The sequence below is a fragment of the Contarinia nasturtii genome, unplaced genomic scaffold (genome assembly GCF_009176525.2).
Source record: "Contarinia nasturtii isolate CC-2019 unplaced genomic scaffold, AAFC_CNas_1.1 Cnas_scaffold_695, whole genome shotgun sequence".
Classification (NCBI taxonomy): Eukaryota; Metazoa; Arthropoda; class Insecta; order Diptera; family Cecidomyiidae; genus Contarinia; species Contarinia nasturtii.
In genome coordinates this window covers 8,415,360-8,443,321 of record NW_022198046.1, presented here as the reverse complement: position 1 = coordinate 8,443,321, position 27,962 = coordinate 8,415,360, and the positions used below count along the sequence as shown (strand labels likewise).

The 27,962-nt window shown below is 33.9% G+C and overlaps 3 protein-coding genes across 8 annotated transcripts; 1 reads left to right on the top strand and 2 right to left on the bottom strand.

Moving 5' to 3' along the window:
* On the bottom strand, nucleotides 1-15,482 carry LOC116340468. Its single transcript, XM_031766978.1, has 10 exons — nucleotides 15,231-15,482; nucleotides 14,995-15,069; nucleotides 8,796-10,497; nucleotides 8,648-8,688; nucleotides 7,683-7,953; nucleotides 1,591-2,186; nucleotides 1,043-1,526; nucleotides 901-966; nucleotides 679-804; nucleotides 1-607 (listed from the first exon to the last, which is right to left on the bottom strand). Exons 3-10 carry the CDS (start codon nucleotides 8,830-8,832, stop codon nucleotides 402-404), a joined length of 1,827 nt encoding a protein of 608 aa, XP_031622838.1. The 5' UTR covers nucleotides 8,833-10,497; nucleotides 14,995-15,069; nucleotides 15,231-15,482; the 3' UTR covers nucleotides 1-401.
* Nucleotides 10,570-27,879, top strand: LOC116340467. Of its 5 annotated transcripts, none has more exons than XM_031766975.1 (7): nucleotides 10,570-10,725; nucleotides 24,848-25,390; nucleotides 25,606-25,876; nucleotides 25,972-26,325; nucleotides 26,387-27,322; nucleotides 27,389-27,580; nucleotides 27,651-27,879. In XM_031766975.1, exons 2-7 carry the CDS (start codon nucleotides 25,277-25,279, stop codon nucleotides 27,794-27,796), a joined length of 2,013 nt encoding a protein of 670 aa, XP_031622835.1. In that variant the 5' UTR covers nucleotides 10,570-10,725; nucleotides 24,848-25,276; the 3' UTR covers nucleotides 27,797-27,879. The 5 variants fall into 5 exon arrangements, with proteins under 5 accessions (XP_031622835.1, XP_031622832.1, XP_031622834.1 ...); XM_031766972.1 differs by lacking the exon at nucleotides 10,570-10,725 and adding an exon at nucleotides 17,913-18,137; XM_031766974.1 differs by lacking the exon at nucleotides 10,570-10,725 and adding an exon at nucleotides 17,913-18,199.
* On the bottom strand, nucleotides 18,426-23,368 carry LOC116340466. Of its 2 annotated transcripts, none has more exons than XM_031766970.1 (8): nucleotides 23,074-23,368; nucleotides 21,381-21,638; nucleotides 21,267-21,307; nucleotides 20,941-21,067; nucleotides 20,672-20,815; nucleotides 19,238-20,590; nucleotides 18,927-19,118; nucleotides 18,426-18,818 (listed from the first exon to the last, which is right to left on the bottom strand). In XM_031766970.1, exons 2-8 carry the CDS (start codon nucleotides 21,511-21,513, stop codon nucleotides 18,667-18,669), a joined length of 2,142 nt encoding a protein of 713 aa, XP_031622830.1. In that variant the 5' UTR covers nucleotides 21,514-21,638; nucleotides 23,074-23,368; the 3' UTR covers nucleotides 18,426-18,666. The 2 variants fall into 2 exon arrangements, with proteins under 2 accessions (XP_031622830.1, XP_031622831.1); XM_031766971.1 differs by lacking the exon at nucleotides 23,074-23,368 and adding an exon at nucleotides 22,752-22,922.
* Nucleotides 27,880-27,962: the final 83 nt, after the last annotated feature.

Genomic DNA, 27,962 nt, shown 5'->3' with positions numbered 1-27,962 from the left:
AAAAAAAAAAAACTCGAAAAAAAATCTATTAAAGTAAATGTCATTGTATGTAAAACAATAATTCACTGAATGTTTGACGTAAAACATTTGAATTGGAATTCGACGTGAACAAGGCATTCCATTTGTTTGAAAAAATGTATTGAGGTCATTGATCTACGTCGCAAAGTAGCCTAATGTAGTTGACATTGTGTCTATAATGTGCTTATTTTACACATCATTTGACGTGTTATCCGGACTCGTCCGTTCTGAATATCGTATTCATGCTAATTCAATTATGGTCTATGTGCAAAACGCGCCAACAATGTTAAAAATCTCTAAACATTAAATGTCAATACAATTGTATTTTAAATAACACATCATTTTCCTAGTGGCTATATATGTACTTATGTAAAACTAGTGACCTATTTTGTGTTGCCCGGCGTTGTGACTGTTGAATTTGTTGTTGCGGTCATTGTTTCGGTGGTTTTTGGCTCGCTATCATCATCTTTGTGCTTACGAATATAACTTAAGATATACTCAATTGACCAGGCGAGACAACACAAGAAAATGCAAAACGATTGCGCGTGAATGCAAATTGGATAGCTATCTGTGGCATCGCGAATTAAACCTACAGACACAAGAAAATCGAATACAATGTAAACGAGATGGAATGAAATGAGAAATTTACGAGACAATTACCAATCAACGGGCCAAATGCCGTAACGAAAAGACCTTTGCCAATCATATGCCAGCCAAATGCAGCGGGAAGCTGCTCCAATGAACAATATTCTGATACACACAATGTGAAATTACTCAATGCCATTCCTATGGGGTGATAAAAACAAAACGGTTCGTTTTAAATTGAAATATTTCAAAACAGATGGAAAAAATGATGAAAATATGAGAGAATTGAATTCAAACCTCTAAAGAAACCGCAAATGAAAAGCCACATCATCAGCATGTTGAAATCGGTTTGTTCAGCCATGACTGCAAAAGACAAATTGAATTTTTTTTTTCAGAAAAAAGGTCTCCTATTTGGACGAGATTTCTTTTTTCAACTTACTTGAACGTGTAATTCCAACGAATAAAATGGATACGAAGAAAATGCTTCGTTTTTTCACATCAAAACGATCACAAATAGGTGGCAATACGATTCGAGCCGCAATATCACTAATGGCAGTTACGGATAAGCATTTTGCTACATCTGTTTTTGAATATCCCAAATTTGCAAAAAAGAACGGTGTCACCATTTTAAAGTTCATTTCAGCAACGTAAAAAATCGATAAACCAAATAAAATGTTCAAATATCCTGGATCTTTTAAAAGTGAAACGTCCATAAGTTCAATGAAACGTCGAAAGAATCCTTTTTTGGCTGTCGGCGTAATGTCAATGCCACCAATATCCAATTGTGGCTTAAAACCATCGAGTGACGATGGTCGAAATTTTGTGAATGAATTTTGTTCATGATGCGCTGACATTCCAAGTGCGGTATTAACACGTCGAATTTGAATGGCACGATCTTCTTCTTCAGCTTCTTCGTCTCCGGTCTAAAACGCCGAAAAAAAAATTGAATAATAAAGCGATTCGTTAAATAAATATTCTGAAACTCACATTAACGTGTACCAGTAAATTGCTGCCCATAAAATCTAGCGTCGATAATTGTGACATAACCGATGCTTTTCTCCGGCGAATCGATGTGCTTATGTCGCCGTTCGAAAGAACACCATTGCCTGCCATATTCGATCCATTCGACATGATGCGCGGAAACGTTGGACGTTTTGCCATTCCATTATTCATTGAACTAATGGCAACTTCGGAGAAATTTTTACGCATTTGACGTCCGTTTGTATTAACTGGCGGAAATAAAAGTGTTTTCATTTCGGGTAATTCATCTTCATCTTCTTTCACCGTTTCCATGTGTTCGGTTTGTGGTGCCATTTCAACATCAATAACTTCATCTTTCAAATGCCATTTGATGGGTTGCAACAGTGTCGAACCGAAGGCAGCATGCAATGCTAAGCCAGCCAATACAAGTATAGCACCGCTAAATTCAAATGCGTCCAATAAAATGCGAACTAACTGCGGTAAAATTAGCATCCCCAATGCCGTGCCAGCCATCGATAAACCAACCGCTTGACCACGTTTATTTTTAAAATAATGATTAAGCGCAACGAATGCAGCTGATGTTGCCAATCCAACGCCAATTCCTACAAAAAAAAATAGATAAAGGTGAAGAAAAATAAAGTTAAACTGATTTAAATCGGCTATAATTATGATAATTAAATTAACGTTTCAAATGGTGACAAGAAACTTTCTAGAAAATTGCTACATTCAACATTCGACACCGTATTTTTGCAGTGAGAATTTCAACGAGTACATGTTATCCATTTGGTTGGCATATGTAATTAAATTATATAACTTGGCAGAGAAATAGACGGGGAGAGCGAGAATGCGATAATATTCAATTGATTTCCTGTCAATAGCGTTTGCCTCACGAACATACCATGTGATTCATCAAGATATATCGAGTCCAGTGAATGCTTCACGATCACATTTTAACTGAAATCACATGACTCTGTTTTCGATTCCATTAAATTCGCAATTGAATTTTGTTCAAACTTCATGTCAATGTATCTTTCTGGTGATAACTTTATTTGCAATATGAATACGTCAATATTTCGATGGATGTTTAAAAATAAAATGAATTATTTGTTCGTCCATAAAAAGTGAATTCGAATGGCACATATGTCATTGGATACACAACGCACAAATATATACAGCAATCGCTATAAATATAATAAAATTGTTGAACGCAGTTAATTTGGTCAAATTGTGGTTAATTGATGTTTATGAAAAACACATTTCATCCCATTAAATACTCGCTCGATTCGTTTAAGATTGATTAGGCAAAAAAAAAGAAGAGAGACGCAGAGAACGTGAGTGAAATCTATTGCGAGTCTCATTTTCATTGTTAGCATCATAATAATCATCCCCTTTTCCACAAAAAATTGCATACACACCATTGTCGTTTGGTAAAATTGCTCGTTAATGACAACAAACATCGATATGACCAATATTAAATGCATCACTTTTATTGGCCATCTCTATTTAACGTTCACTTTATTTTCAAACATTTCAAATTACTCTTTGTGCATGCGGCGCATTCAATTTGAATGACAAAAGCCAGCGCACAGTGCAAACAAATAAAAATAGGTTTTGTTTATCGTCTTCGTCATCGTACTTTCATTGAAAGTGAGCGTTCAATTGATAAGCGCGCGTTGTGGAAAAAACGTTCAACAACATCAACTTTGGCTTCATACAGAATGTACATCTGTTTGTGCTGTGAAAAATGTGTTGATTCGAAACCTATTCCGGAATGTCAGGTTTCCTTTTTTGTTGGCCGTCGATTTATCAATCTCTCACCGATTGCGTTTTATTTACTCTGTTATCAAATAGTCATGTGACTTATTATTGTGTACACTTTTTCCAATTTGATTATTATGCGATAAACTGAAACAAAATCACGACATGACTGACTGACATCAGGAATTTTCATTTTCGATAGTTTTGATAAAACAAAAACATACGTACACAAATTGAATGTTAACGGTACATTCGAATTACTTTACGGTGTAATAATAATGCGGTGACATATGGTTGATGTGATAAAAGTTTGTGCTTCACAACAAAGACAGATTTATACGAAGAATGTATGTGTATGAGTTAAAAATGACATAGAAGCATAAAGAAAGAAGAAAAAGGTGAGGGAGAGCGATACACAATGTGGCTATTTTTTGAAACAGCTGAACGCCCATCTAAACTTGTTCAAGTGTAACGCTTTGTCATTGACCTAAAGTTTCACAGTCAATTTCATCTAAAGCACATTGATCAATGTAACGCAATGCGCAACAATGATTCCGAACGAGATATTACGAAAAAAGAGAAAATTATAACCTATAATCAAAGACTAAACGCACTATAATGTGAGCATGTGAGCATATTAAGTGTGTTGTGTGCACGTACTTGATCAAGTTATGCACTTCGGTTATTACGAATCTCTGCAATCCGATACATCCAACTTTTTTCTATCTTTGGTTCGATTGAAAAAAAAAAAAAAAAAAAAAGAAAATTCTTTGAATGTTCGTAATTATGCGATTAAAGCCCACGAGAAATACCGATTGGGACTCTTTTTCTATTCGCTCATTTCTGCACATGCTTCAGAGATAATTTCCTGTTCTTGTGTTGTCTGCTCACTGAACAAGTATGCTCGAGAATTATTTAAATTGGCCCCGCTCAAAGCATAGCAAAGCGATACATGCGAACGCAATAAAAACAAAGACAGAAAAATTCACTTAAAAATGAATTTGTCTAGCGGCTGAATTGTTTGTGGCGATACAAATACAATTTATCATTGCCGTGAATGAGGTTGCGTGCAATTTTTCGGCTGGATTTTTTCACGGTATGATGGTGGTGATTGCAAACACTCTCTCATTTAGCATTGATACAAAACACACACACGCCTCACATTGGCCGGGTGTGTATGCACGTGTTCTATTCCGCGTCATAATTAAGTAAAATAGCCAAGCGTTATGTGCATGGCTCAGGTTCCATGTATACATATTTAATTACGGATTTGTTAATCTGGTTCAAAAAATAATTAAAACAAATTGCAATTATTTACAAAATCTAGTGGATATTTATGCCAGTAATATCTGAACGGTTCTAAGCAATTTTCTCTCTTCTTTCTCTGTTCTTGCAGATGATAATAATGAAAACCATCTGAATTTCTGTTTTTTTTCCTGCATTCTTGTTATCGTTATGCCTGTCTTGCTTTTTGAATCGAAAACGCAATTCAATATGACCAGCGAAAATTAGCCATTTCTCCAGTTTTAATCGCAATAGAGACCGTTGACTGTACAATTTATAATACGACGTAATAGAATTAAATTGCTTATTTTTTTATCCACATCACCACACTATTTTTCGTGCGTTGTTGTTACGGTGAGCAATTATTTTGAGCATTTACAATTTCGATGGTTGCGCGCGAGGTGATAATGTGCCTTGGATTTAAACCATAATCTGGAATGCCATGACTTCTTCAAATAAATATAAGCTCGTTGAAATTTAAATTTCATGCTTCGGATAATTTTCAGAGGAAATGCTTACATTTTTTTGCTCAATTTAAATCAAAATTCCGCCAGATAAGAAGCGAAAAATGTTGAATGAGCGTATTTTTGTTTTTTTTTTCTTGTTTACAACCAAACAGAATATATTTACCAACGAGGAATAATCACATTTCACAATAAATGCGCAAATGACCAACCATTGTTTCTCTTTCTCTCTCTCCAATGTTTTACAATGTCATCATTTTATGTCACGTTTTCAATTTTATTCAATTTCACACAACACACAACTAGTTATTTCACATTCATTTATTTATTTATCCATCATTTGTGCGGAAAATGCTGACGATATTTAAGTCGTCATTTTCAATCGATATAATTGCCCATCAATAGCATTTTTGTTTAAAAAATTCAATTGAAGGACAATTTTAATCGATATATTATTTTGAAGCGTTGCTTTTGGGGCGATGAACACACACGAAATTCATTTGAAAATCTAATGCAATATCACTCAACAATGAAAAAAATCAATACTTCAACTATATTAAAGCGTATTTGTTTTGGTTTTGTGTGAGGATACCGCGAAATGAAATTGAAACCGCAGAGAGAGAGAGAGAGATTGAAAAAAAGAACAATTTTGTAACAAGAAAAAGTCGATAAATTTTCTACAAAAAAAAAATGTTACATTTTCACAGAAAAATTATGACATGTAATCAAGGCGTATTAATTTGATTGTTTTATTATTGTTGACATGTGATTAAATAAAATTTCATTTTTTTCATATTTGTTTTTCTAATGCATTCGATAAATCCAATTATCGCAGTCGTTTTCATTCAGATCCAGCCAATTTGAGGCAATTTCAAAATAGACAACTTGTGAAATCAGTGTGCGGCTATGAGACAGAGAGAAAATCGAATGATCTTGATATGAAAAATATGCATGTTACAATACAGACCGGTTTCAGGAGAGAAAGAGCGCTGTGCTGTCTCTTTGTGAAAACTTTTATCATCGCACTGAAATCGTAAGCACAATTGCATGCACACTACCGGAAGACATGTAGTATATCCACCACGATATAAATTAGTTAAAAGCCAATAAATCGATATAAATATATATGAATGTAGTTGTGTTTTGAAGGTAGAAATTATGGTCATTTGGTATGCCATATACGGTGCGATTGAATCATGGGAAAACCTTCAAACAAAAAACTGTATGGACAAAATACATTTAAAATATACGAAGCGCATTTTGTGTGCGTAATCAATACACAAACGCATTTGCAAATTATGTGAATTATTATTGGAGCAGAAATACGGTGGAATTGAAGCGGCGATAAGCATGGTTTTGCATTTAATCGAAATAAATTCCATTTTCCATAATATGGCGATAAATAAAATGCCAACGCTGATTCGACGAACGCAGGAAAATAATCAAGATTGAAGTGTGTTTATATATATGTGTGTGTGCACGATGAGAATTCGCCTGTTTCTTTTGCATTCCAGCTAACGAATCGAGTTAGTTGATAACACGCCATGGCACATTAGTTTGCCTGCTTCAGTGCCAATGGTACTGTCATAGACCTTGAGTACACAATCACAATTGAACAAACAGCACATTCAATATGCACACGTCGTCAACCTATTGACATTATCCATTTGGATATTGTTGTCAGCTTGTTTTTTTCTACGTCGTTCTTTGACTGTTAATTTGTCTCTTTCCATCTTCAATTAAATTTGGCATTTACATAAATAACAATGGAAACAGGCATTAGTTTTGGAATTCATGAAATTGATAAATAAATATGTCCAGCAGATTCATTGATTTCTTTTAATGGTCGACACTTTTATACTAGCTTTTATACATGTAATAACGGATCATCAGTAGGTAATTTACCGAATTGTTACATTCTAAAATAGTCAGTGAACGATTTGGATTTATTTTTTTCGTAACAATATCTGGTTTTTTTTACATTGTCAATAAAAATGACAGCAACATTGCGGCTATAAAAAAAAAAACAATTTTAAAATGTTTCCATTAACAATTGTATGGAATGAATATCATTTATTTGTACACGTCTGTTTCATATATGTTCGATGTTTTATCATATCAATATTTAAAATGGTTTACACTTATCAAAAATTCCCGAAGGCATCAAAATTTGAAAGGTTTTCTGCGTCAATCAATCGGCTGAAAAGCACTGTCGAAAACTAGAGCAACTGCTAACAGCATCAAGAATGAATAAATTTGCGAATATTGTTATCGCTTCAACTTTATTGAATCGATAATATATTTAATAAAAGTACAACATTTACGACTGAATCGAAAACAATTCGCTCAATGAAATGAATTTTACAAATGCAAAATGACCTAAATTCGAGCGTAAATCGAATAAAAATTTTTTTTTCTCTGTATTCGATCCAAATTGATAAAGTACTCAATCGTGATATTGTCACCGTTGAATGTGGTTGAATTGCATGGGGAGAATGAGCAAAAAAAATGGGGCAAATTTTGAAAATTAGGAAACGAATGTGATTTCTTCAATTTTCCATTAAGCCTGTTGCAATGAATCAATATTCTTACCGTTGATGACACTGTATGTCATTAATATGTGTGCCATACTTGAAGCGGGTGATGTAAGCGCCAAACCAAGTGAACACAATAGAGATCCAGCGATGGCAACTTTTCGATATGAAAACTCCTTCAATAATGGCCCAACAAATAAACCCGAAAAGTTCATCATTACATCATAAGTGCTCATAATTATAGCTGCACCAAGCGTTTTAACTTCCAATTGAAGCAGTAAGTCACCAAACAGCAAACCAAACGATGGTTCGATTGCTCGTGTTGCCAACTAAATTAGCCGATGTATTCGTGTTCATCCAATCGGCAACGAAAAGACATCAACCAAATCGTGTATGGAAAGAAAAGTAAAAGAAATAATAAAATACAATTAATTAAATAGCAAACAAGTTTGAACCGAAAATAAATGTGATCGATACACAATGACTCAACATCATGAAACTAGAACATTAACAAGAACGAACCACTATGATTGCCGACTATATTTTTGGTTCTTCTTTTTTTCGTTTGTAAAAGAAGCCTCGTTACGGCTTGTATGAACGGAACATGAACAGAAAGAACTTTGAAAATTGGCAAATTGGACGAAAATTCATTTATTTTCAATTTATGTATGGGCTCTAACGAGCTTCATATACTGTATATAATGAAATATGAACGGAAATAAGAAAAAAAAAAACACTCAAACACTTGGACACCATTTGTCAGTTCATACTTTCATTGGAATGTTATTTGTTGGTGAAATCCAAGAAGTGTATATTCAATTTCAATTTCATGAACATCATTCAATGTGGGTCGAAAATTGCGAAATCAATTTTTATTTATGGAATCGACTAAGAACCGAATCGAAAACGGAGAACCACTTGATGATTTTGGCTCTTTCATTCTTATTTATTCAGTCATTTTGCTCGAGAGTTTTGGCAACAAAAACAAAAAAAAAACTTACAAAGTATTTGCAAAATACTTACATTAACAAGGCTGACACCGAAGCATGCTACCCAACCCCATCCTAAAAATACACACAAAAGCCCAAATGGATTATTAGAATTTTAAAAATTAATTCATCATTTTCTGACGCAAATTTGTTTTTGATTTTTATTTTCAGTCACATCTTACCTCCATCTGGGGCAACTTTTCTGGTTGGTTTCTGCATAATGAAATCCGGTACGATTTGCTTATGCAATGCTGAAATTATTTCTTCTAAACGATTCGAATTGTGATATGATTATCACAGTATACACCGGAATAATATGAAGGATTCAATTACGAAATATTGTAATGACCTTTAGCAGTGTGATTATCTCAATCTCAGAGCACTTTAATGTTAACGACTAAAGCAACAACGGCTTTTCCTTAATTATTCTCGTTACTTTATTTTTTGTCAATTGATTACAACAAAGCACTAGATTCATAACATAAATATTAAATTAGGAACTGTTTAACCGATGCTCCGATTTATCGTGAGTTCATTATACAATGTGTGTGTGTGTAACTTAAAATTCAAATGATTATAAAATGAACCGAGAACTAGAGACAAAACAAAATATTTTATTTAAAATTAAACTAAACTGTTCACTGATCACTGATTATTGATGGCCACTCGAATTGTAGAATTTCGTTTTGCTTTTCTGGTCACGAATTGAAAATAGATCGCGCAAATGAGACGACCCCGACAAGAAAAACGACGACGAGTATGTTGTTTCGATGGCCGCAGTTGTCGACGATGACGGAAAAGTTCACTTGATTTGAAAAAAAGAAGATTCGATAACCGTGCCAGAGTGAAGTTAGAGATATGCGAGAGATGTTCGATGCACACTAAGCGATGTGAACGCTGTGATATTTTATCACCAATTAAAACGTGTTTGTCGCGTCTCCTTTTGCTAAATATGAGCTATTTATTGGCAATACGCGGATTGCACAGCTGCTAAATGTGCTACCGTTTCAAGCGTATTCGTGAATGATTTAAACTTTGTACTCTTTCACTCTCTCGGTGTTCGAGCGCGTCGATGCTTTCTATTCCCTCACTTTGCATATATGTGTGATTGTATTTTGTTGCGCGACCAACATACAAATATCAAATGACAACGCTTGTGCTTTTATGTTTGTAATTGAAACCATGTGTTCGATCGGTTCGACAGAGAGCTGAGTGTGTTCGTTGGTTCGTAGTTTGCGTTGATTCAGCCGTGTGCGTTTACTGATTAAGTAACTATGTAATCTGCGAACAAAACAAAAATGATCGAGTGTGCTCAATGTTGCGTATAAACTGAACAAACTGGATGACGTTGTTTATTTTTCTTCTTCTTTTTGGTTTAGTTTAGATTATTTTTTCTTTTCGCTTAGAACAAACATTTTTTTTTCCTTCGACTATTTTATATAATTTCGTTCTGGTTTATGATCAGAGACTTTATTCCATAAATTCAGTTCGTTATTGTTGAATTGTTTCTTTTTTTTCGCCTGCAAATCAATGTATATATTCTTCAAACAATCGATGAATTTCGTTCAATTTAACCCGTTCAATTGAGTATATGATGAGTGCAAAAATGTGGCGTTTTTTTAATTGAATAACTGAATTCACGTGCTCGACACGAGTTTTAAACTCTTCGTTTTCTCTTTATTTTAACGAGTTGCGTGTTTTCTGTCTCTTATTTTTCTTTGCTTAGTTATTCTGCTGCGGCGATCCATAGAACGAAGCAAACGAACGGCATACGCAGAAAATATATGGCAGCAATGTCGGTTATTATTCTGGTGATGATGCGACTTAATTGCTGATGTTTTAAAAAGCCATACGAATCAGTTGATTGAATGTAGATATTATTTGCTGTGGACGAGAAAAGCAGATATATTTAATTTTCTTTACTCAGTGATCGGTCTTCGTTTTTTTTTTCAACTTTACTCATTGTGACTGTGCATCAATAAGAGCCATTGAACAATAAAATAAACAACAAAATACAAAAAAAAATCAGAAGCAGAATCATTAAACAGAAGTATTAAGTGTGTGTTTTCAAGTACCACGTGACTGGAAGTACGAGATCGAGTCCGTTGTCAAGTGATTATATCAATTAAATAATGTAAAAGCATGAAAAATTACGAGTGGTTTTTTTTTATTAAAGAAAAGAATAAAAAAACTCATTGCAATGAAGTAATCAGACGTATTTTGATAACCGTAATTTGTATTGAGGGGGGGCCAGTGTCCTTGTATCAATTGCTCATAACAATCAGGGTGATAGTGATTTCAAAATATTTGTGTTGTGTCTTAATTTTATTAATCTAATCCTTTGACCCGATCAATAAAATTCAATGTAAACGGAAGAAATGCTATTTGGTAAATAGTATTTACTAAATACGACAATATTTTTATTGTTGAACATGTTGTTTTCTATCGTTTATAGCAAAAATTTCACCATTATCAATGGGGAAAAAAATTGTGGGCTTGATAAAAACGAAACGAATCTTATCACGTGCCGAATATTGAAATATTTGTACGATGACTTTGTCACCACATTCTTGCGTCATCGCATCATAATAAAATATTTTGATTTAATCGGCTTTACAACGGCAACTGTTTAACATTTGAATAGGCGTGTTGGTGTTGTTGTAATAATAATTGCCAAATGTCAATTAATACATTGTATCCATTTAGATTGTGATAGAATATTAGCATTTTCTATTTTGCGAATGGCGTAGCTCAATCGAAGTGATTTTATGTTTATGTTAATTCCGGTTGGCTTATTTACGATAAGTTTATTCTGCCGAAAAGCATACGAAAAAAATTTGACACGCGCCTAGACCAGCCTAGAATATATTTTGGATTGTTTGCCATATGCTATGCGATGAGAAGATTGCGAATAAATACAAAATTATACAGATCTGCAAAGGAAAAAAAACAACATATCGAATTTGTCGTCTTTTTATCGAAGAAAATCGAAATGCTTTGGTTAAAAATAACAAAGTTGTTTACTTTAGCTAAGAAAATTCGAAAATGTATAATCGTCGGAAATCGATAATATCGCAGACAGACAGACAAATGACGTGGTATATTTAGATTAAAAAGTAACAAATTGAAGAACAGGTGGGAGATGTGTGTTGCAAAATTTAATGATTGCTAATGAAAATGCTAATAACAATGAAATGATTAGTGATGTTCTGGATTTTATTGCCACTAAAATTGACTTATTATCATCATCATCCGTATCGCTGTTATTGATATTCGTCGTACATACATTTTTTTATACGATACATTATAAACGATGTAAATTAATATTACGACCAATCAATTGATCGAACCTATTTATAGATTCAAATCAACAAATTTATTTTAAGAAAATCACGATATTATGCATTTAAACTTGAGATGCTCCCCAAGAAAGAACAACAATCACATTTAACATGTATCTGGGTTGTGAAAAACTCTTACTGATTTAATTTACAATAGAATGATTCATTTAGCTGAGTGCGAAAAGAGAGAGAGAGAAAGAGAGAGAATTTTATGGATTGTCATCGTGGAAGGACTCAGCGTCACCATCATTCATTTAGCATTGCAACTCGATGAAAATGTCATACGCACGCAAAATGTATGCGAATTTTATTATACTCTTATATCTGCTTATTATAATGAACTTTATCAAATGTAGAAAACATGCAAACGCTTGAAAGAATGCAACCTTGTTGAATGTAATAAAATTGTAGTTGGTGCCGAACAAATGGATGGATAGAATGCTAATTGAAAAATCGAGTGACACTGAAAGCGAGTGTTTTTGTTTACTGGAGCGAGTTTTTTTCCGATCTATTATATTTGGTGATGTCTGTTTATTATTGTAGCAATTTAGTAAATTAATATCGACGAATCAAATTAATGTGTGTTTGTTAAATTGATGAGATAACGGCACGCACTAAATAGAGAGTAAAATACTATAATTTGGCATTTCTGTTGCTGGGCATGTGCAATTTCATGTATACCATTCCTCTTTTTGTATATTAAAGAAAAATCGCGATTGAAGAAAATTTTCGTACAGCATGTGTACACAAATCGCATTCAAAATAATCACCCTCATTAAAAATAAAAGATGTAAATTGAAGACCGTGTATATACCGAAGAAACATATTGAAATGTTCGATAATATTCTCAAATTCACACGCGTCGTGGAAAATTTGCAACGAAACATCTTACGCATTCAAAAGAAGTTTAATTGGAACATGATGCTATAAAAACACATTCATCGGGTTCACAAACGAATTAAAATGCGCTATTGAATGGCATGTGAATAAAGGAGAAGAGTGAGAAACATATACATAGACGGAACATAGCTGGAATTTTGTGCGGATGTGTGCATGCAGAGTGGCCGGAATATCCATAAATTTGAAATGAGATGAAACGGCCTATTCACAAGATCTATCGAGAGTGCGGTCTGTTGATTTACATATTTATTCATTCGGCAGGCAAAAGGGAGATGAAAACAAAAAAAAACGAAACGACAAAGAGAGAAAAAAATCCTTTTTCTATATCTATAACAGATATTTTGTAGATGGTTCGTAGATGGAGAAAATTTATTCAAGACCCAATTGACTTGGCGCGGCAACAATAACTTTTTTAATTTAAATTAGATTCGATCGAAAAATAAAGCGAGCTCAAACCACGCAATTGCAGAATAATTTTTCGTACGCAATAATTTTGCTCATCAGTTCATTTTTGTTCTTTAACTCAACTCTCTATATCGTATTTTGCATCGTAGCACCGAGTGACTCTTCAATAATTTAATGAAAATTTATTTATAACTTTTTAGACGTTGTAAGTTTATTTGCAATGGTATGTTCGCAAGCAATACCATATCGTGACTGTGACTTGCAATGATTGCTGGAAAAAGAGCATACATTTTTGTTGTTGTTGAAAAACAGCGTAAAGTACGAAGTTTCGCTTAATAGAGTGACACATACAGTAAGAAGACGTTACCAACCGAAATTCATTATTCATTCGTACAAAAGCTATATCAATGTGCGCATTGTAAAATACTTTTGTCGTCAATTTTCATAGCCCGTTCGAGAACATGCAATAAAAGTTGGCTTCAATAAAAATGCGAAAACGCTTTTGAACTTGAACTCTCGAGGCAAACGAGAGAGCGGGCGGTAGGGCACATTCACTCACAAAATCAACCATAGCAACAACAACAACAACAACTTTGATGAATGCAGTTTAATCAAACTTTAAGTTTTCATTTTAAATTACAAGAAATCGTATAAGCAAATCCTTCGTATATATCACCCATGTTTGATGACGATGAGCAATGTCAATGCCAGCCACCGTTGATTGTATCATAGTGAATAGAAGAAAAGCGTTAAAAAGGGAACGAGATAAATTAAGCAAAATAAGACGAAGAAGAAAAAAAAACACAGACAGAAAGAAAAAAGTCTTTAAAATCTTCCGCTGAGCGTTGCCCAAGTGATCACTTATTATTGTTGTGAATTGTATATCGTATGTAAACAGCGGTGCAATGTATGCCGGCACACTCGTATAAGAGGATGAATAATTGAATACACGTCGTGAGACTGTGAACAGTGGCTTGAGCACACCGCTCGGTGGTGTTTAAATGTACTTTGCTTTGGCTACGTTGACATGTGCGATGTTTTGACAATTGAATATAGCCTGAACATTGGACTGAATATGTGCCACAACCAGTGGGATATATTGCATGCGTAGCCACATCATCTATTTATATAATCAATTTGGTGAAGGCGACGAACACACAAACCCATAGTGCTATAGCCATGCGCTCGTCAAATTCTGATGTAAGTACATTATGATCGATTGTGATGTGTGAGAAATCGTTTGAAGTTTATGCTAAATATATCCCAAACTTAGGGGAAATAGCTCACCAGCCAGTAGCGAGCGAACGTTTGCACATATGTCTTGCAAAACTGCACCAACTTGCACAATTCAAATTAACAAGAAAAACTAGTTGAACTAGTGAAGAGAAAATAAGAATAAAATTGGTGATTTACCGCAACGAAACGAAACAAAAACACAAACAAATCCAATCAGTAAAGAGAACTTTGACAATGTAAAAACGTGAAATGTCATCAACAGACAAAAATTCGAAAAAATAATTCATAGCTTGACACATAGACACAGACGTACACACACACATACACACGCTCTAATCGAAATGAGTGCTCAAAACTTGTGAAACAACAACAAAAGCAGTAGCAAAAGAGAATGATATTTCGTTATGAAAACTTATCACTTCTAATATTTCATGAGCGTGGCATGCAAACTCTGGCTCAATGGGAAACAGAAAATATAAAAGGGAATCAAAATACTAACCAATTGTGTGGAATAAACAGCGAAATTGAATATGGTACGCTTTGTATTACGGGCCACTCCGATCGGATTCTTTTTCTGCGTTAATTTGTAAATTTATTTACAAAAATATACATTGTTTTCATGTATTATTATTTAGCTATCACAAATTTTTTTTTATTATTTATACTTTTACTCTCTTGCTCTATCTTTCTTTCTTTATTTTATGAAAAACAAAACAGAAAAAAAAACTAAATAACCTAATTTATTTCGGATATTTTATAGTTGGACTTTTTGAAGAACAAAAATTAGTGTGTATGTTGCGTTAGCGGCAGCAAATTAACCGAAAACAGCAATAAAAAAAAATAAACAGAAAAAAACACAATGAAGGGGAACCCAATGTGTGAAAAACCACTTTAACTATCGAAAACGGAATTTTAAAAGAATAAAAAGAAACTGATTTGAAATCATCGCAGTGGTAGCTTGCAAATGCTGTCCGATTTCATGCTAGCTGAATGTTATACTACCGAAGCCCGAATGCACGCTCAACGATATTAGTGGAACATTGTGTAATGTGCAAGTATGCATACACACGCGCGTACAAACACCATCGTGTAATTATCCATGTTTATGTCGAGAGAGAGAGAGAGAGTGAATGTGATAGATTGTCTGCCTCTCTCTTTCTGCGTAGCGAATCCATTGGAATGAATGAACGAAAAACACGACCTACTGTCTCTCCCGACGGCTCACAAATACCATTGCAGGCGGGAGAGCAACCAAACAGCGGCCGAAAAAACGCATTTGTGTAAACACACAATCACATTGACAATCGAACTCGCTTGTTGCCGTTGCTGCTTTTTTTTTGTTTACCTACATTCACAACCAAAACATTCGCTCATTCTCTATTCGCCACACACTGTCTGTCTCACTCTCATGACACGCTTTGGTATTCGGTCGTCCTCGTGTGTATGTGAATATTGTATTTCGTATTGATTGTGGGTGCTGTGTATTGGACACGATATATTGGTTTATGTTCATTTTATTTTTGGACGCCACAATTTCGCTCTCTCTGTGTGTCTGCCTCTGTTGCTTCTTGTTTTTCTCTCTGAACGCGACTTTTGATTCTTTGTTCCTTGATCTTTGTTCAACCAAAATAAAAAATATATTGTGCACGCACACACGCAAACGTCAAATGACGCAAACCATTCGACACGAATGTGAGCAGCTGATTGTTTTGTGTTCATGGCGTACGTCGAACTTGCTGCAAAAACACAAAGAATCGCTATTTTTCAATTTGAATTTCTTTATTATCGATGACATCCATCATATTCTTTTGTTTTTATTTATTTTTTTGTTGTTGCATTGTTTGGAATTCTCACCGATTGGAACAATGGATTTGGCAATAAATGTCGTCAGAGAATGCCAGAGGAGAAAGGAATTCAGAATGAAATAAAAGTTTCACTTGGACTGCTTTCCATTTGCAATATTGTTGGTGCTTCGTAGCATTTCAGCAAAAGAAGGTCATAATGGAAAAATCGTATGTCATTCACGTGCTTATCACGTGATTCAAACTCGGCTACACATCCTATTCACAGAATATGAGTTTGTTTTCATTTTGTGGATGGCCTTTTTAGTCGTCAATGAAAAGAGCACATCTCTTTCTCTCAATTCATGCATATTTTATATGCTCTTTCTTTCGATAGAGTCACTTATATAGCGATATATGTAATACAGCCCGAGAATATTTGTTCATTTCCGCTTTCGCATGCACATTCATATCATCATGAGTCATACGGGTATATTTTTATCCATTTTAACGCAATACAAACAATTTACACAATCTAAGCCATGGCATTAAAAATCTAATTAGAAATTTTTGTTTGTTTTCTTTACTACAGTCACACTTGATAATATTGGTCTTTATGTAAATATTATTGTGGAGAAACGATAAATGATATTTTTATTTGTCTTCATCCGATCAATAAAAATAAAGAAAGATAAATTGAATTAGCTGAGAGTCGAAAAAAATGTTTCCCATATGTAAACAAAGTGTCGACTGAATTTTTATTTCATTTCGATTTGCTTTGGAATGCTGGAATTTTCTCAACGAATTTGAAAACTAGCACTTTCAAATCGGCCAACTAAGAACTGACTCGAACAATTTATTTCAATCAATGTATCGTGTGCAATGTCATGGTTCGCCATTCTGTCTGCCACATCAAATCAACAGTGGAATTGTAAACGGTTGCCGCTGCTGCTACAGACACATGTTCACATCACATTTGCAATCAGTGTGAAAATGTGCTGTTCAACTGAAAACCCGTTATAAATACAGTGCATTAAATTCATTTGCTAGATATGTAATGGGTTTTTTGTTGTTGTAATAATCTGTTTTTTTTTCGTTTTTTTTTTCTTCGTTTGAAAATTCCGATCGAGATTTTATCAATTCGTAATGCCAATTGTAGGGATTCTATCAGTTAGCTGTACAAAACAAGTATGGTCAAGAATAACTGAACAGCAGCGAACAGTCTTTCAAAAAGTCAAAAACAAGAAGTTAATGAGAGAGAGAGAGAGAAAAAAAAAAGAATCCGATCATGCACTCAAATCATGATTGTAAGATCGCTTGTAACAACACAAGCAACTGCCTTCGACACGTTGAAATATATTGTGTGTTTGTTTGTCGAAAGCGTTTCCCTTTAGTTTTCAACGCCACGAACATCGATGACATACGTTTACATATATCGGCGTTTTTTTATCGTCGTCGTCATCGCAATGCAAAACAAACCACAATTCTTCTTTGAATGTATTAAATTTGATCGTTCATTCTGTAAACACACTCGTCAAGTAACAAATTATACTTCGATGCGCATATTACTTTTGTTTTCTTAAACAAAAAATTTCATTGTTACAGCTCATTTCGAGCTCATTCGGTTATGGTATTTTGTCGCGAAAACAAGTATTTAAATTTATACAAAACAATGTATATACACTTACTAGAAGTGATGTTCGCTTAATTTTTTCAAGTGAATTTATTGACGAAAAACCAATTATTTACTCGATAAACAAAAGTGACTGTTTATAGGTCCTTCATTCAAAAATCGTGTACACCGCTATTTCTACATATAAACATAAACACAGGACGTTCGTCATTAGATTCTGTGTATTTTGTAAGTTCAAAGTGTTCCAATCGAGTTAAATAACAATCGATCGGTTAAAAAAAATTGCGAAGGTAGTCCACCCATATGAAAATATCAACGATTGATTGACCTCCATTTCAATTCCAATACAATCATATGATAAACAATTATTTATTGTCATTGAATCGAAAGTTTAGATTTTTTACACGTACACATACACAATTCATTGCAATTTTATGTTTTCAAAACCGATATGCATATGTGCCATTTAATTTTGTCAATCACATTTCATACAAAGCAAACATCAAACCACAAATATTTCCTATGAATTAACGTTATTTCATTTTATTGAATTCGATGAAGAATTTTACATACAGAATAAATTATTGTTTATGTTGAAAAAAGGACTATTTTCCATGGATAGAAGAAAAAAACATGAATGATGAGTTTGTTTCGAATTCAAATGGAAGGTATGAAGGGCGCACGTTTAATTGATGATTTGTGATAATTAACTGTGACACTTTTATTTGTGCATTTCTTTATGAATTTTTGTGCTCGCTCAATTTGTTCCATTTTGTTCGGTTTGTGTTAGTTTTCGATGCTGATAATCACGATAGAATTTTTCACCTAGCCAGCTAATCGTTACGAAATATGTCGCAAAGTTCAGGCAATGCAATGTCACCACATAATCAGTTTTGTCTCGAATAAGTCCTGATCATTTACAATAAGAGAGAAAAACATTTGATTAATAAAAGATTAATTTTTAGAGTCTTTTTTTCCGTATTTTCAATTGAAATACGCAATTTAATAAAAACTTACCAACGACGGGACCCATAAAAAAGTAGAAAATGCCAGCAAAAATTAATTGTAGACCAGAAGCGGCAGGCAACCTGTGTAATGGCACATAACTCGGAATGACTAGAGCCATGAAAACAGTTCGCAGCCCTTTGCCCAAACCAATCCAACAAAATGCACACAAAATTGCCATGTACGATCTATAAAATGTTATAACTGTCGCAAATAGAAATATAGAAATCAACTTCTTATTTAATGCAAACATATTCGATTTTGTACATTTGTACAAAACAAAAACAAAGTAAAGATAAAACGAAAAAAAAAACAGAACTTACACACTCGGCCCATCGCCATTCCGAAAATCCCAACCAAAAAGAATGTTTTATTTTGCCAACCGATTTTGCCAGCAATGAATGGTACAAAAAATCGAATTGCAATATCAACTCCACCCAATAAGCTCATTGCGGTTGCAATTTGAGGCTTTTCAAAACCCCAATCGGCCAATACGAATGGCGTCAACAAAGAAAAGTTCAATTCCGCGAAATTTCCTAATGTGACGCCCATCATAAGGTTCACGTAAGTAAAATCACGTAGAAGGTCCAAATCAAAAAACACAACAATTTTTTGCCAGATTGAGTGTTTTTGTTTATTTTCTTCAATCACTTCATTATCGTGTTCGTCACTTAATGTTGGATTTAAGTACATTCGAAGTTTTTCGTCGCACGTGCAAAATCCCTCTAAATTTGTTATTGTTGGCACACGATCACCGGTCGAAACGAATTCTTCCAATTTTTGCGATACATTTTTCAGCACCTCTTTTTCAACATTAAAATTATTATTTGTTGATATTTTGCGGCGTGGTGAAGTGACACGACTGAATGGTAATTTATTTGTGGTCAAATCGGTTTGATGATCATTTATGTACCTCATTTCGAGCGGTGCATCCATTGAAATATGAACATCTGGTGTTTTTGGTGTCATTGGAGTCTTTGGTCGCGTTGTAACATCAACATTTTCCTTTGAATTTTTACTACTTGAACCATCTTCTGGGTGCTCTTCAATTTTATGCGATGATATTTTTCGTTTTTCACGTTCTTTTGCCATTGCAACCAAATTGACCGACGATGATCGATTCAAATTTACTAAATTTTGGCTTGAGGGTTTTCGTGAGCCGATACGGCTTTGCCGATCGGAATAAAGTGATGCACGTGATCCGTATAGTGATCGTTTTGAGGACCAGCCATCGTTTGCGAGTGATAACATTGGTACACCAGGATCAATAATTTCGTACCCGGTGGCATTCGCATTATCCGCATTATACAGGTATTGACTGGAAAGTATGCTTGGATTTTGGCGTTTTGTCATTCGGCAATAATCACATTCATGCACCACTGATGCCGGCCTCATTAAACGTTCTTCCACATTTTCGGTGTTTGTTTTTTTCATATGCCATTGCACTGGCTGAAAAACCAATGCACAAACGATTGCATTCAATGCAATACCGGTAAAAATTAAAAGACTGCCCTGCACATCGTAAAATGGTATTAAAATTGCAATAATTTGCGGGAATAAAATGGGTCCCATTCCTGTTAATGTCCACGAAAGTCCAGTTGCAATTCGTCGTTTTTCCTTGAAATATGTGTTCAGTGCCAATGAATTGGCAGACGAATTGATGCCAGAACCGGCTCCTGTGTTAAGACACAATATGAATTATTCATTTATTTATTTGTATTTATGTCGTTTTTAACAGAGACAATAATAATAATTACCATACAGAATGGAGAATGTGATTATATATGTGGTGAATGAATTCGAGATCGATGTTAGAAAAATTGAAATGCTCACGAGAATTGCACCGAATAAGGCAATTTGTCGATATGTAAACATTCGAAACATTGGTCCATTGAGAAGGCCTTAAACGTGAGAAGAAAAAAAAACAATTGTTTTAATTATACTGTGGAAGCGATAAAATAGGTGACAAATTGGCGTCGATCAAGTGATATACTCGATCCATATAGAAATTTAATTGCTTTCTTACCAACACATGACGTTATACATGGATTAAGATTGATCACAGTCGTTATTTCAGATGCTGTTAAGCCAATCAATTCTAAACGTTCTTTAAACAATAAACCAAATTGCTGCAACACAGGGAAAGTGAATAACTGCAATGAAATAAATCAGTAAACGTTAATAATCATCACACTTACTAATTGCATTTTGCATGTGATCTAAAATCAGCTTTAATCATAATCCGATAACGAGTTTTTTTTATACTACAATTGCTGCCACAATATTTCCAGAAAATGGCATTTTCAACTGAATTTTATTCGCATAATTTTAATAAATCATCGAATGACTTACATTGCTGCAACCCGCTGCAATAACAACGAGCCAGCCCCAACCTAATAAGATAAAAAGAAAAAAATAATTTACAGCATTAAATTCAAACAGATGGTTCTTTTTTCACACACTTACCGCCATCAGGTGCCACAAAGTCTGGACCCAAATCGCATTTTCCTTGTTTTGGTTTTTTCACTTTTACACCATTGGCTGCCGGATGATTGATTTTGTCATTAAATCGATTCGATTTACCATCTCCTTGCTGCATTGTGCTTCAAATGAATTGATAATTGTCGATTCTGTCGACTTATTTTCTCAACACCGTGTAGACAATGAGTTAATTTAAAATGAGGTTGACACACATGGATTTTGTCATTTGATAACGACACAGTTCTGTAATTAAAGATAATTCACGTCATGAATTTAAACAAATTATAGATTTGTACTACACATGTGTGGTTCTATTCAATATTTGCGCATGATGAATTACACTCATCTCAATGGAAACAATTACATGTGAATTTTTTTTTATTACCCACCATATAATTTAAGTGCACATTAATAAAGAGGGAACTAAACTAAAACGCCAACAAACATGTTATGTATCTATATCAAGGAATTCCGTCAATTATGGAAAAATATCTTTAAATAAATAACGACAAACATTCTTTCACGATTGAATCATATTCAGCATGAAAAAAAAAAATCTAAACTGAAAAGTCCCAATTTAACTAAAGAAAAAAAGATGGACAAACCAAAATAAAGCAAAAAAACACGATTACCAAAAAAAAAACTGTCTATTTGCAAATAATCACCGAGTGATAAGTGAAATTAAAATTCAACAAGATATTCATTTTTGGACGATAATTAACATCACGAGGCAACGAATATGCCAATATTCATTGGAATAATAATGATTTTTGTCAATGGCTTTGTTTATCTGAAACACAAATAAAACATTATTGCCTTCAATTCAAAAAAACATTTGCTCGTTTTCAAGACAATGAATGTGTTATCGTCGCCACGTCGAAGTTCATAAATGCTTTGATTTATTTTTGATAATTTCGGGTATTCTTTTAATGAAAAAAAAAACGATGAAATAAACACGGCGCCTTTTAAAATATAAGATAACACACACAAAAAATTTTAAATGATTATTCTGTGTTTTACTGAAAATGCGTTTTGATTCAAGTTCAAGTCTAAGTATACAATGTCTCGTCATTTGGCGTTTTTTACTCGTCTGAATATTTATTTGCCAGAGTAACCGCGAATTAAATTATACGCTTGCAATTAGGTGGAAGGGCTGACCAAAAAGTATAACCGATGAATTGAAAGCGAATTAAATTATGGCCTCCCGCTTTAAAATTGATCTTGAAATTTCCAATTATAGATGTAAAGCTTAAAATAATTTAACATTTTATGGCGTGTCAAGTTTTCTTTGCTTTGAATTAAAATTTCAAGATGAATGTGTCAGTTTTGGAGTGTTAAAAAAACTGTAACACTCACAAAGCTTTCATTTGGTATACATTTTTGGACCGTCCTATTAGGTAGCCCTGTAAAAAGCACCGAATTTGTATTGTATAGCGTTGCTGGTTATGAATAATTTTGCAAACTGATTCATACAAACGACGGAACACGGAATATATTTTATAAATAAATGTTCGTCTTGTTCGTTTTCTGATTTAATATTTATTTTATTTTTTGTAGTTTGTTTGTATATTTTATTTTCTTTTTTTTTATTCGTTCATTCAGTCATTCATTCACTGGCGATTCTCTTCGCTCGCTATCCTCATTTATATAAATATTTTTAGAAAATGTTCTGTTTCACCTTCGTTTGCTTCACAAAACGGCCACCGTTTCGGCTGAACTTTGAATCGAATTTTAAGCTTGTATTCGCTAAATAAATGCAGTTCAATTTAAACGTAACTATCAAAGTATTCCCACATTAGTTTAATTACTGAAAAAATTTATCATAACGGTTTATTGAAATGAATCACACAAATGTCGTCGTTTATCGTTTATGCGGCTGGAAATTCCCTTAAAAAAATGAAAATGAATGCAAAAAATTCGGTTTATTCGAATTGATGCGAACGGTATTGAGATTGGCAGTCGACTGTTTCACGGTTTCTCAATAGCTTTGTTCTATGATCGGATTGAAAATATATACAAAAACAACACGCACACATATGTAATTGAGCGCGAAATACACGATTGTAACAGCACACAGCAGTGTCAAAAACGAAATGTGCCGTGTATGTAGTAAGACGACTGTGCGCGCGCGCATTCGTCGATTAAGATAGAGACGGTAATCAATTGGGAACGGCTTTTGGTGCGCTGCATTTTATGCAACTGCTCATGTACGTGCACATACTATGTGTGTATTTCACACGGTTGAGTGCGATGATAATTTCTTCGATCATACTATGTAAACTTCCTGAGAGAAAAACTCTATGAAATTTGGATTAATTTTGATTACATTTGATAAGAAAGAACCACATGACTCTTGTTTATTTGTTTATTGTCTTGTTTTAAATTGACACATACCGATAAGAAGAGGCCAGTGAATTTGATTTAGCAACCAGATCACCGAGTAGTATAAAGCTATCATATACATAAGTATGATCATCAAATGCTATATGTATACATCGAGTTTTGTGTGAAATTCAAGACGTATCACAGACAGTCCGTCTACCGAAACGGTTTCAATGTACGTTGTCAATAGGATTGACTAATGCTTTTTTTGTTTATCGACCAGTACTTATGAAATATAAAGGCGTACACAGCGATAATCTCTCTGAATATTCAACTAATTCAAAACGCGGGCGAAGTGTGTTTTTGACAACATGTGAAGAATTTTTAATTTCAACCATGATTCATACAAAATACAACACAAACACATGTACATCGGTTTTCGTCAGTCATTTGATCGAGGTTTTACTTTAGCCAAAACAATAAACAGCTGATAACATTTGTCCGCGAAATGATTACGTTTTCTTATCAATTCGGCTTTGAATGTATATGCATTTTGATTATATCACATTATTTTACGAATTTCAAGTCTTAAAGTTCCGTACAGTCATATTCGCGCATTATAAAACCACTAACTTTGTATCTAAATTCATATACGTGTGTATTGACACTGTGCTTGATCAGTAAACTGTACACTTAGTTGTTACGTCAGTTGTGTGCGTAACAACCGCTTTTTTTATTTTTTCATGAAGTTTTATCTTCAAATTAGCTGCCTATCTGTCGCTTATTAACATTTCTAACTTTATTACATTGTTTCTGAATTCCATAAATTGATACCAAAATAATATTTAAAATAATACATTAAATTTATGAAAATTAATAGAATAAAAATAAAGAAACATTAAACCCCCGTTTGTATGAAAATTCTTTGAGTGAAACTTGTTTTTTCATTGTTATTTCATGTCTGTCACGCTTAATTATGACTTTGTTATTCATGCTACATTTCATTTCATGTTGATAACGGCGAGAGTGCATTGCTTGGGTTTCAATTCAATGAAATAGCTACTGTCCAACGTTCATATTCAAATGAGCTAGATAGATAATTGGAGACCATTCAATTTTTTATTTCAAAGTCTTTTAGAGTGATCGGCACTTCAACTAATTTGGGGATATTGCAAAAAAATAAATAAACGACAACACACTGAGAATTTCAGCGAAGAATGCGTAAGACTGGGTGTTATCAAAATCAAGTGTGTGATCTAGTGTACGCGAAAGATAATAGCACGACAATAACAGCAGAGGAGAAAACAAGATTCAGCGACCGCTTGAAATGTCTTTAGTACGGAAATATGCGCTCAGAGCGATAGAAGCAAACAGCAAAATTGCTACTTCACTTTCAATCGCCTAAATAACTCAAAGAAAACAAGAACTTAAAATCGCTTAAAATATCGTTAATATTCTGTGATAAAAAAAATGTGCTATTTTTAGAGACTTAAGAAAGTAAATAGTTTTTTATTGTGATCAAAGTTTGTTTGAATAACCAGTAAAAATCAAGTGAAAAAATGAAGTCAAAGTCAAAGTCAAGGGAACAAAAGAAGACATTAGCCGATGCAGATATGATTCCACCAAATGGAAATTATGGCTGGGTCATTGTCATCAGTTACGCCATTGCAAATGTAAGAGAACAAAGAATGTTTTTTTTTTCGCATTTCACTTATTTTTCGAAAATTTTGAGTTTTAAACGCTTGCTGCCACTTTAGTCGCATATCTTATCAGCCGTTGTGCTGTGTACTTTTTCAAAAACAGCCATAGTGCATTTCATACGAGAAAAAGAATATTTATCACTTTTACTCAATCGACTTTCACTCATGGCATTTTGTTTACACTACAGTTCGTAGGCATTCCAACAACTTCCAATATCGGCTTGATATTCAAAGACAAATTTGATGAAATGCGGGTTCCAGCAGCTGACGTGACGCTCATTATTAACATCAATTCAGCGCTCTCGATGTCATTGGGATTGATTAATGGGCCGTTATTAAAATATTTTGGTTATCGAAAAATAAGCATTGTTGCTGCGTTACTATTCTCCACTGGATTGATGCTAACTGCTTTAACAGATAGCGTATTCGGTCTCGTAATCAGCTACAGTATAATAACAGGTGATTTCAGAGATAACACACTAAATTTATTAACTTGTAAACACTGCCATGCTTGAATGTATATTTCGTGAATATGAATTTTGGGTTTTTTCTAGCAATTGGATATGGAATGTCGAATTCGAGTTTTAATTTAGCTCTTAATTCATTTTTCACGACCAAACTGAATAAGGCTTCTGGTATTGCAATGACCTTAGCAGGGATCGGTCCCATCGTTTATCCACCGTTAATCAATTTGTTGTTGCATTTATACGGTGTGAATGGTTGTATGTTGATTATCGGGGCCATTGCATTGCACATGCTAGTTGCAGCTATAATGCTGCAACCACTGAAATTGCATCTTGTCAGAGATACATTTTTTGATCTACCACTCAAAGAACCATTACATTTTCCTGCCATCTTACCAAACGTATCCACTTTGCTTTCAATTGGCAAATATTCCGAATCAAGCTGTAAGTGATTTTGGTTTTTTTGTAAAAAATAAAGTATAAAAATAATAAATTTTCGTTGCAGTTGTTCCGAACAGTGGTCCTCATCCTGCGTATGCGTCAATCAATGACCTTAATTTCGATCAAAAATCATCACATTTCGAATTAAGTCATGATATTGATACACAAAGTATCTACGGTTTTGATCAAATTATTCACCGACAACCGTCAAGCAATAAGCTTGATCAAGCAGCAATTGCTCGAAACTTTTCAAAACGTACACTTCTCACAATTCCACAACGAGAACAGCTCGGTCTATTAAATCATAATAGGTCCAATGTTGATATGTCTGAGCCACAAATACAAATTGGCAAACCATTACGATGGTTCGAATCGGGATCAGTGGGTTCGGTGCATTTGGCCAGTTCATTGGAATTATTTAAAGAACCAACAGTAACAACAGCTCCAAATGGTGGCCCACGAAAATCAATATTTATGCCATTCCGAAGGCAAAGTCAAAATTTAATAAATGCATTGCGATTTACGACGCGACGTGCTTCGCATCTTTTTGTGCCCGGCGAAGAACCAGAGATGAATATCAAAAAAAATCCATCTGTATCCGAAAAAATAAAAATGAATGTCATGCATGAAGATAACGAATTTAACTTACCCGTTGAACAACCACCTCAGGATGACGACGATGACAAATGTTGTTGTTGCTCCATATTTAAATGGTTTGTGCAATTTTTCGATTTGGATCTACTGCGCGATAACATTTATTTAAACATCATGATCGGAATGGCAATCTCCATTTTTGCCGAGACCAATTTCGCCATTTTAACTCCGTTTATTTTATCGGATTTGAAATTTAACACCGACGAAATATCAATCATTCTATTTGCAATGGCAATATCCGATTTAATATCACGATTCTGTTCGCCGTTCATCGCCGACAAATTTAATCTGTCAATTCGTGTCTCATATTTAATCAGCCTTGTTCTATTGGTGCTAACAAGAATGTGTAAGCTTCAATAACATTGATATCTATTGAAATTTGAACATCTAAAAAGAAAATGTTCATTTACAGCCATGATGTTTACATCAAACTACGTAAATATGCTGATAATATGCTCTGCTTTGGGAGTTGCAAAAGGTATACGTTCAGTTTATATGAGCATTGTAATTCCTTCTTATATCCCTCTCGATCGACTGGCATCGGCTTCGGCGATTCAATTATTTGGTAACGGTGTTGTAATGATGGTTATTGGACCAGTTTTAGGTGAGTTTTGATACATTGTGAACGGAGGAAATCGATTATATATTTAATGTGGAATTTCACTTAATTTCAGGTCTTATAAAGGATATCACTGGAAGTTATGTTGGTTGCATACTATTTTTAAACATGTGCACTCTTGTCACAATTTTGATGTACTCAATTGAACTAGCTTATACTTGGTTTAAGAACAAATCATGCAACACAAAATCAAGTAGCTAACACAATGTTTAGACTGTAGATTGCATTTAGTTTAAATTATAGAAAAGAGATTAAATAGCATTTATGGTATTGCAAATAAAAATGGCCCATATTGGATTATATTGTTAAGCAAAATGGTCTTTTATTGAATAATTCCAAAAGAAGAGTGATTAAAAATAAGAGAAAT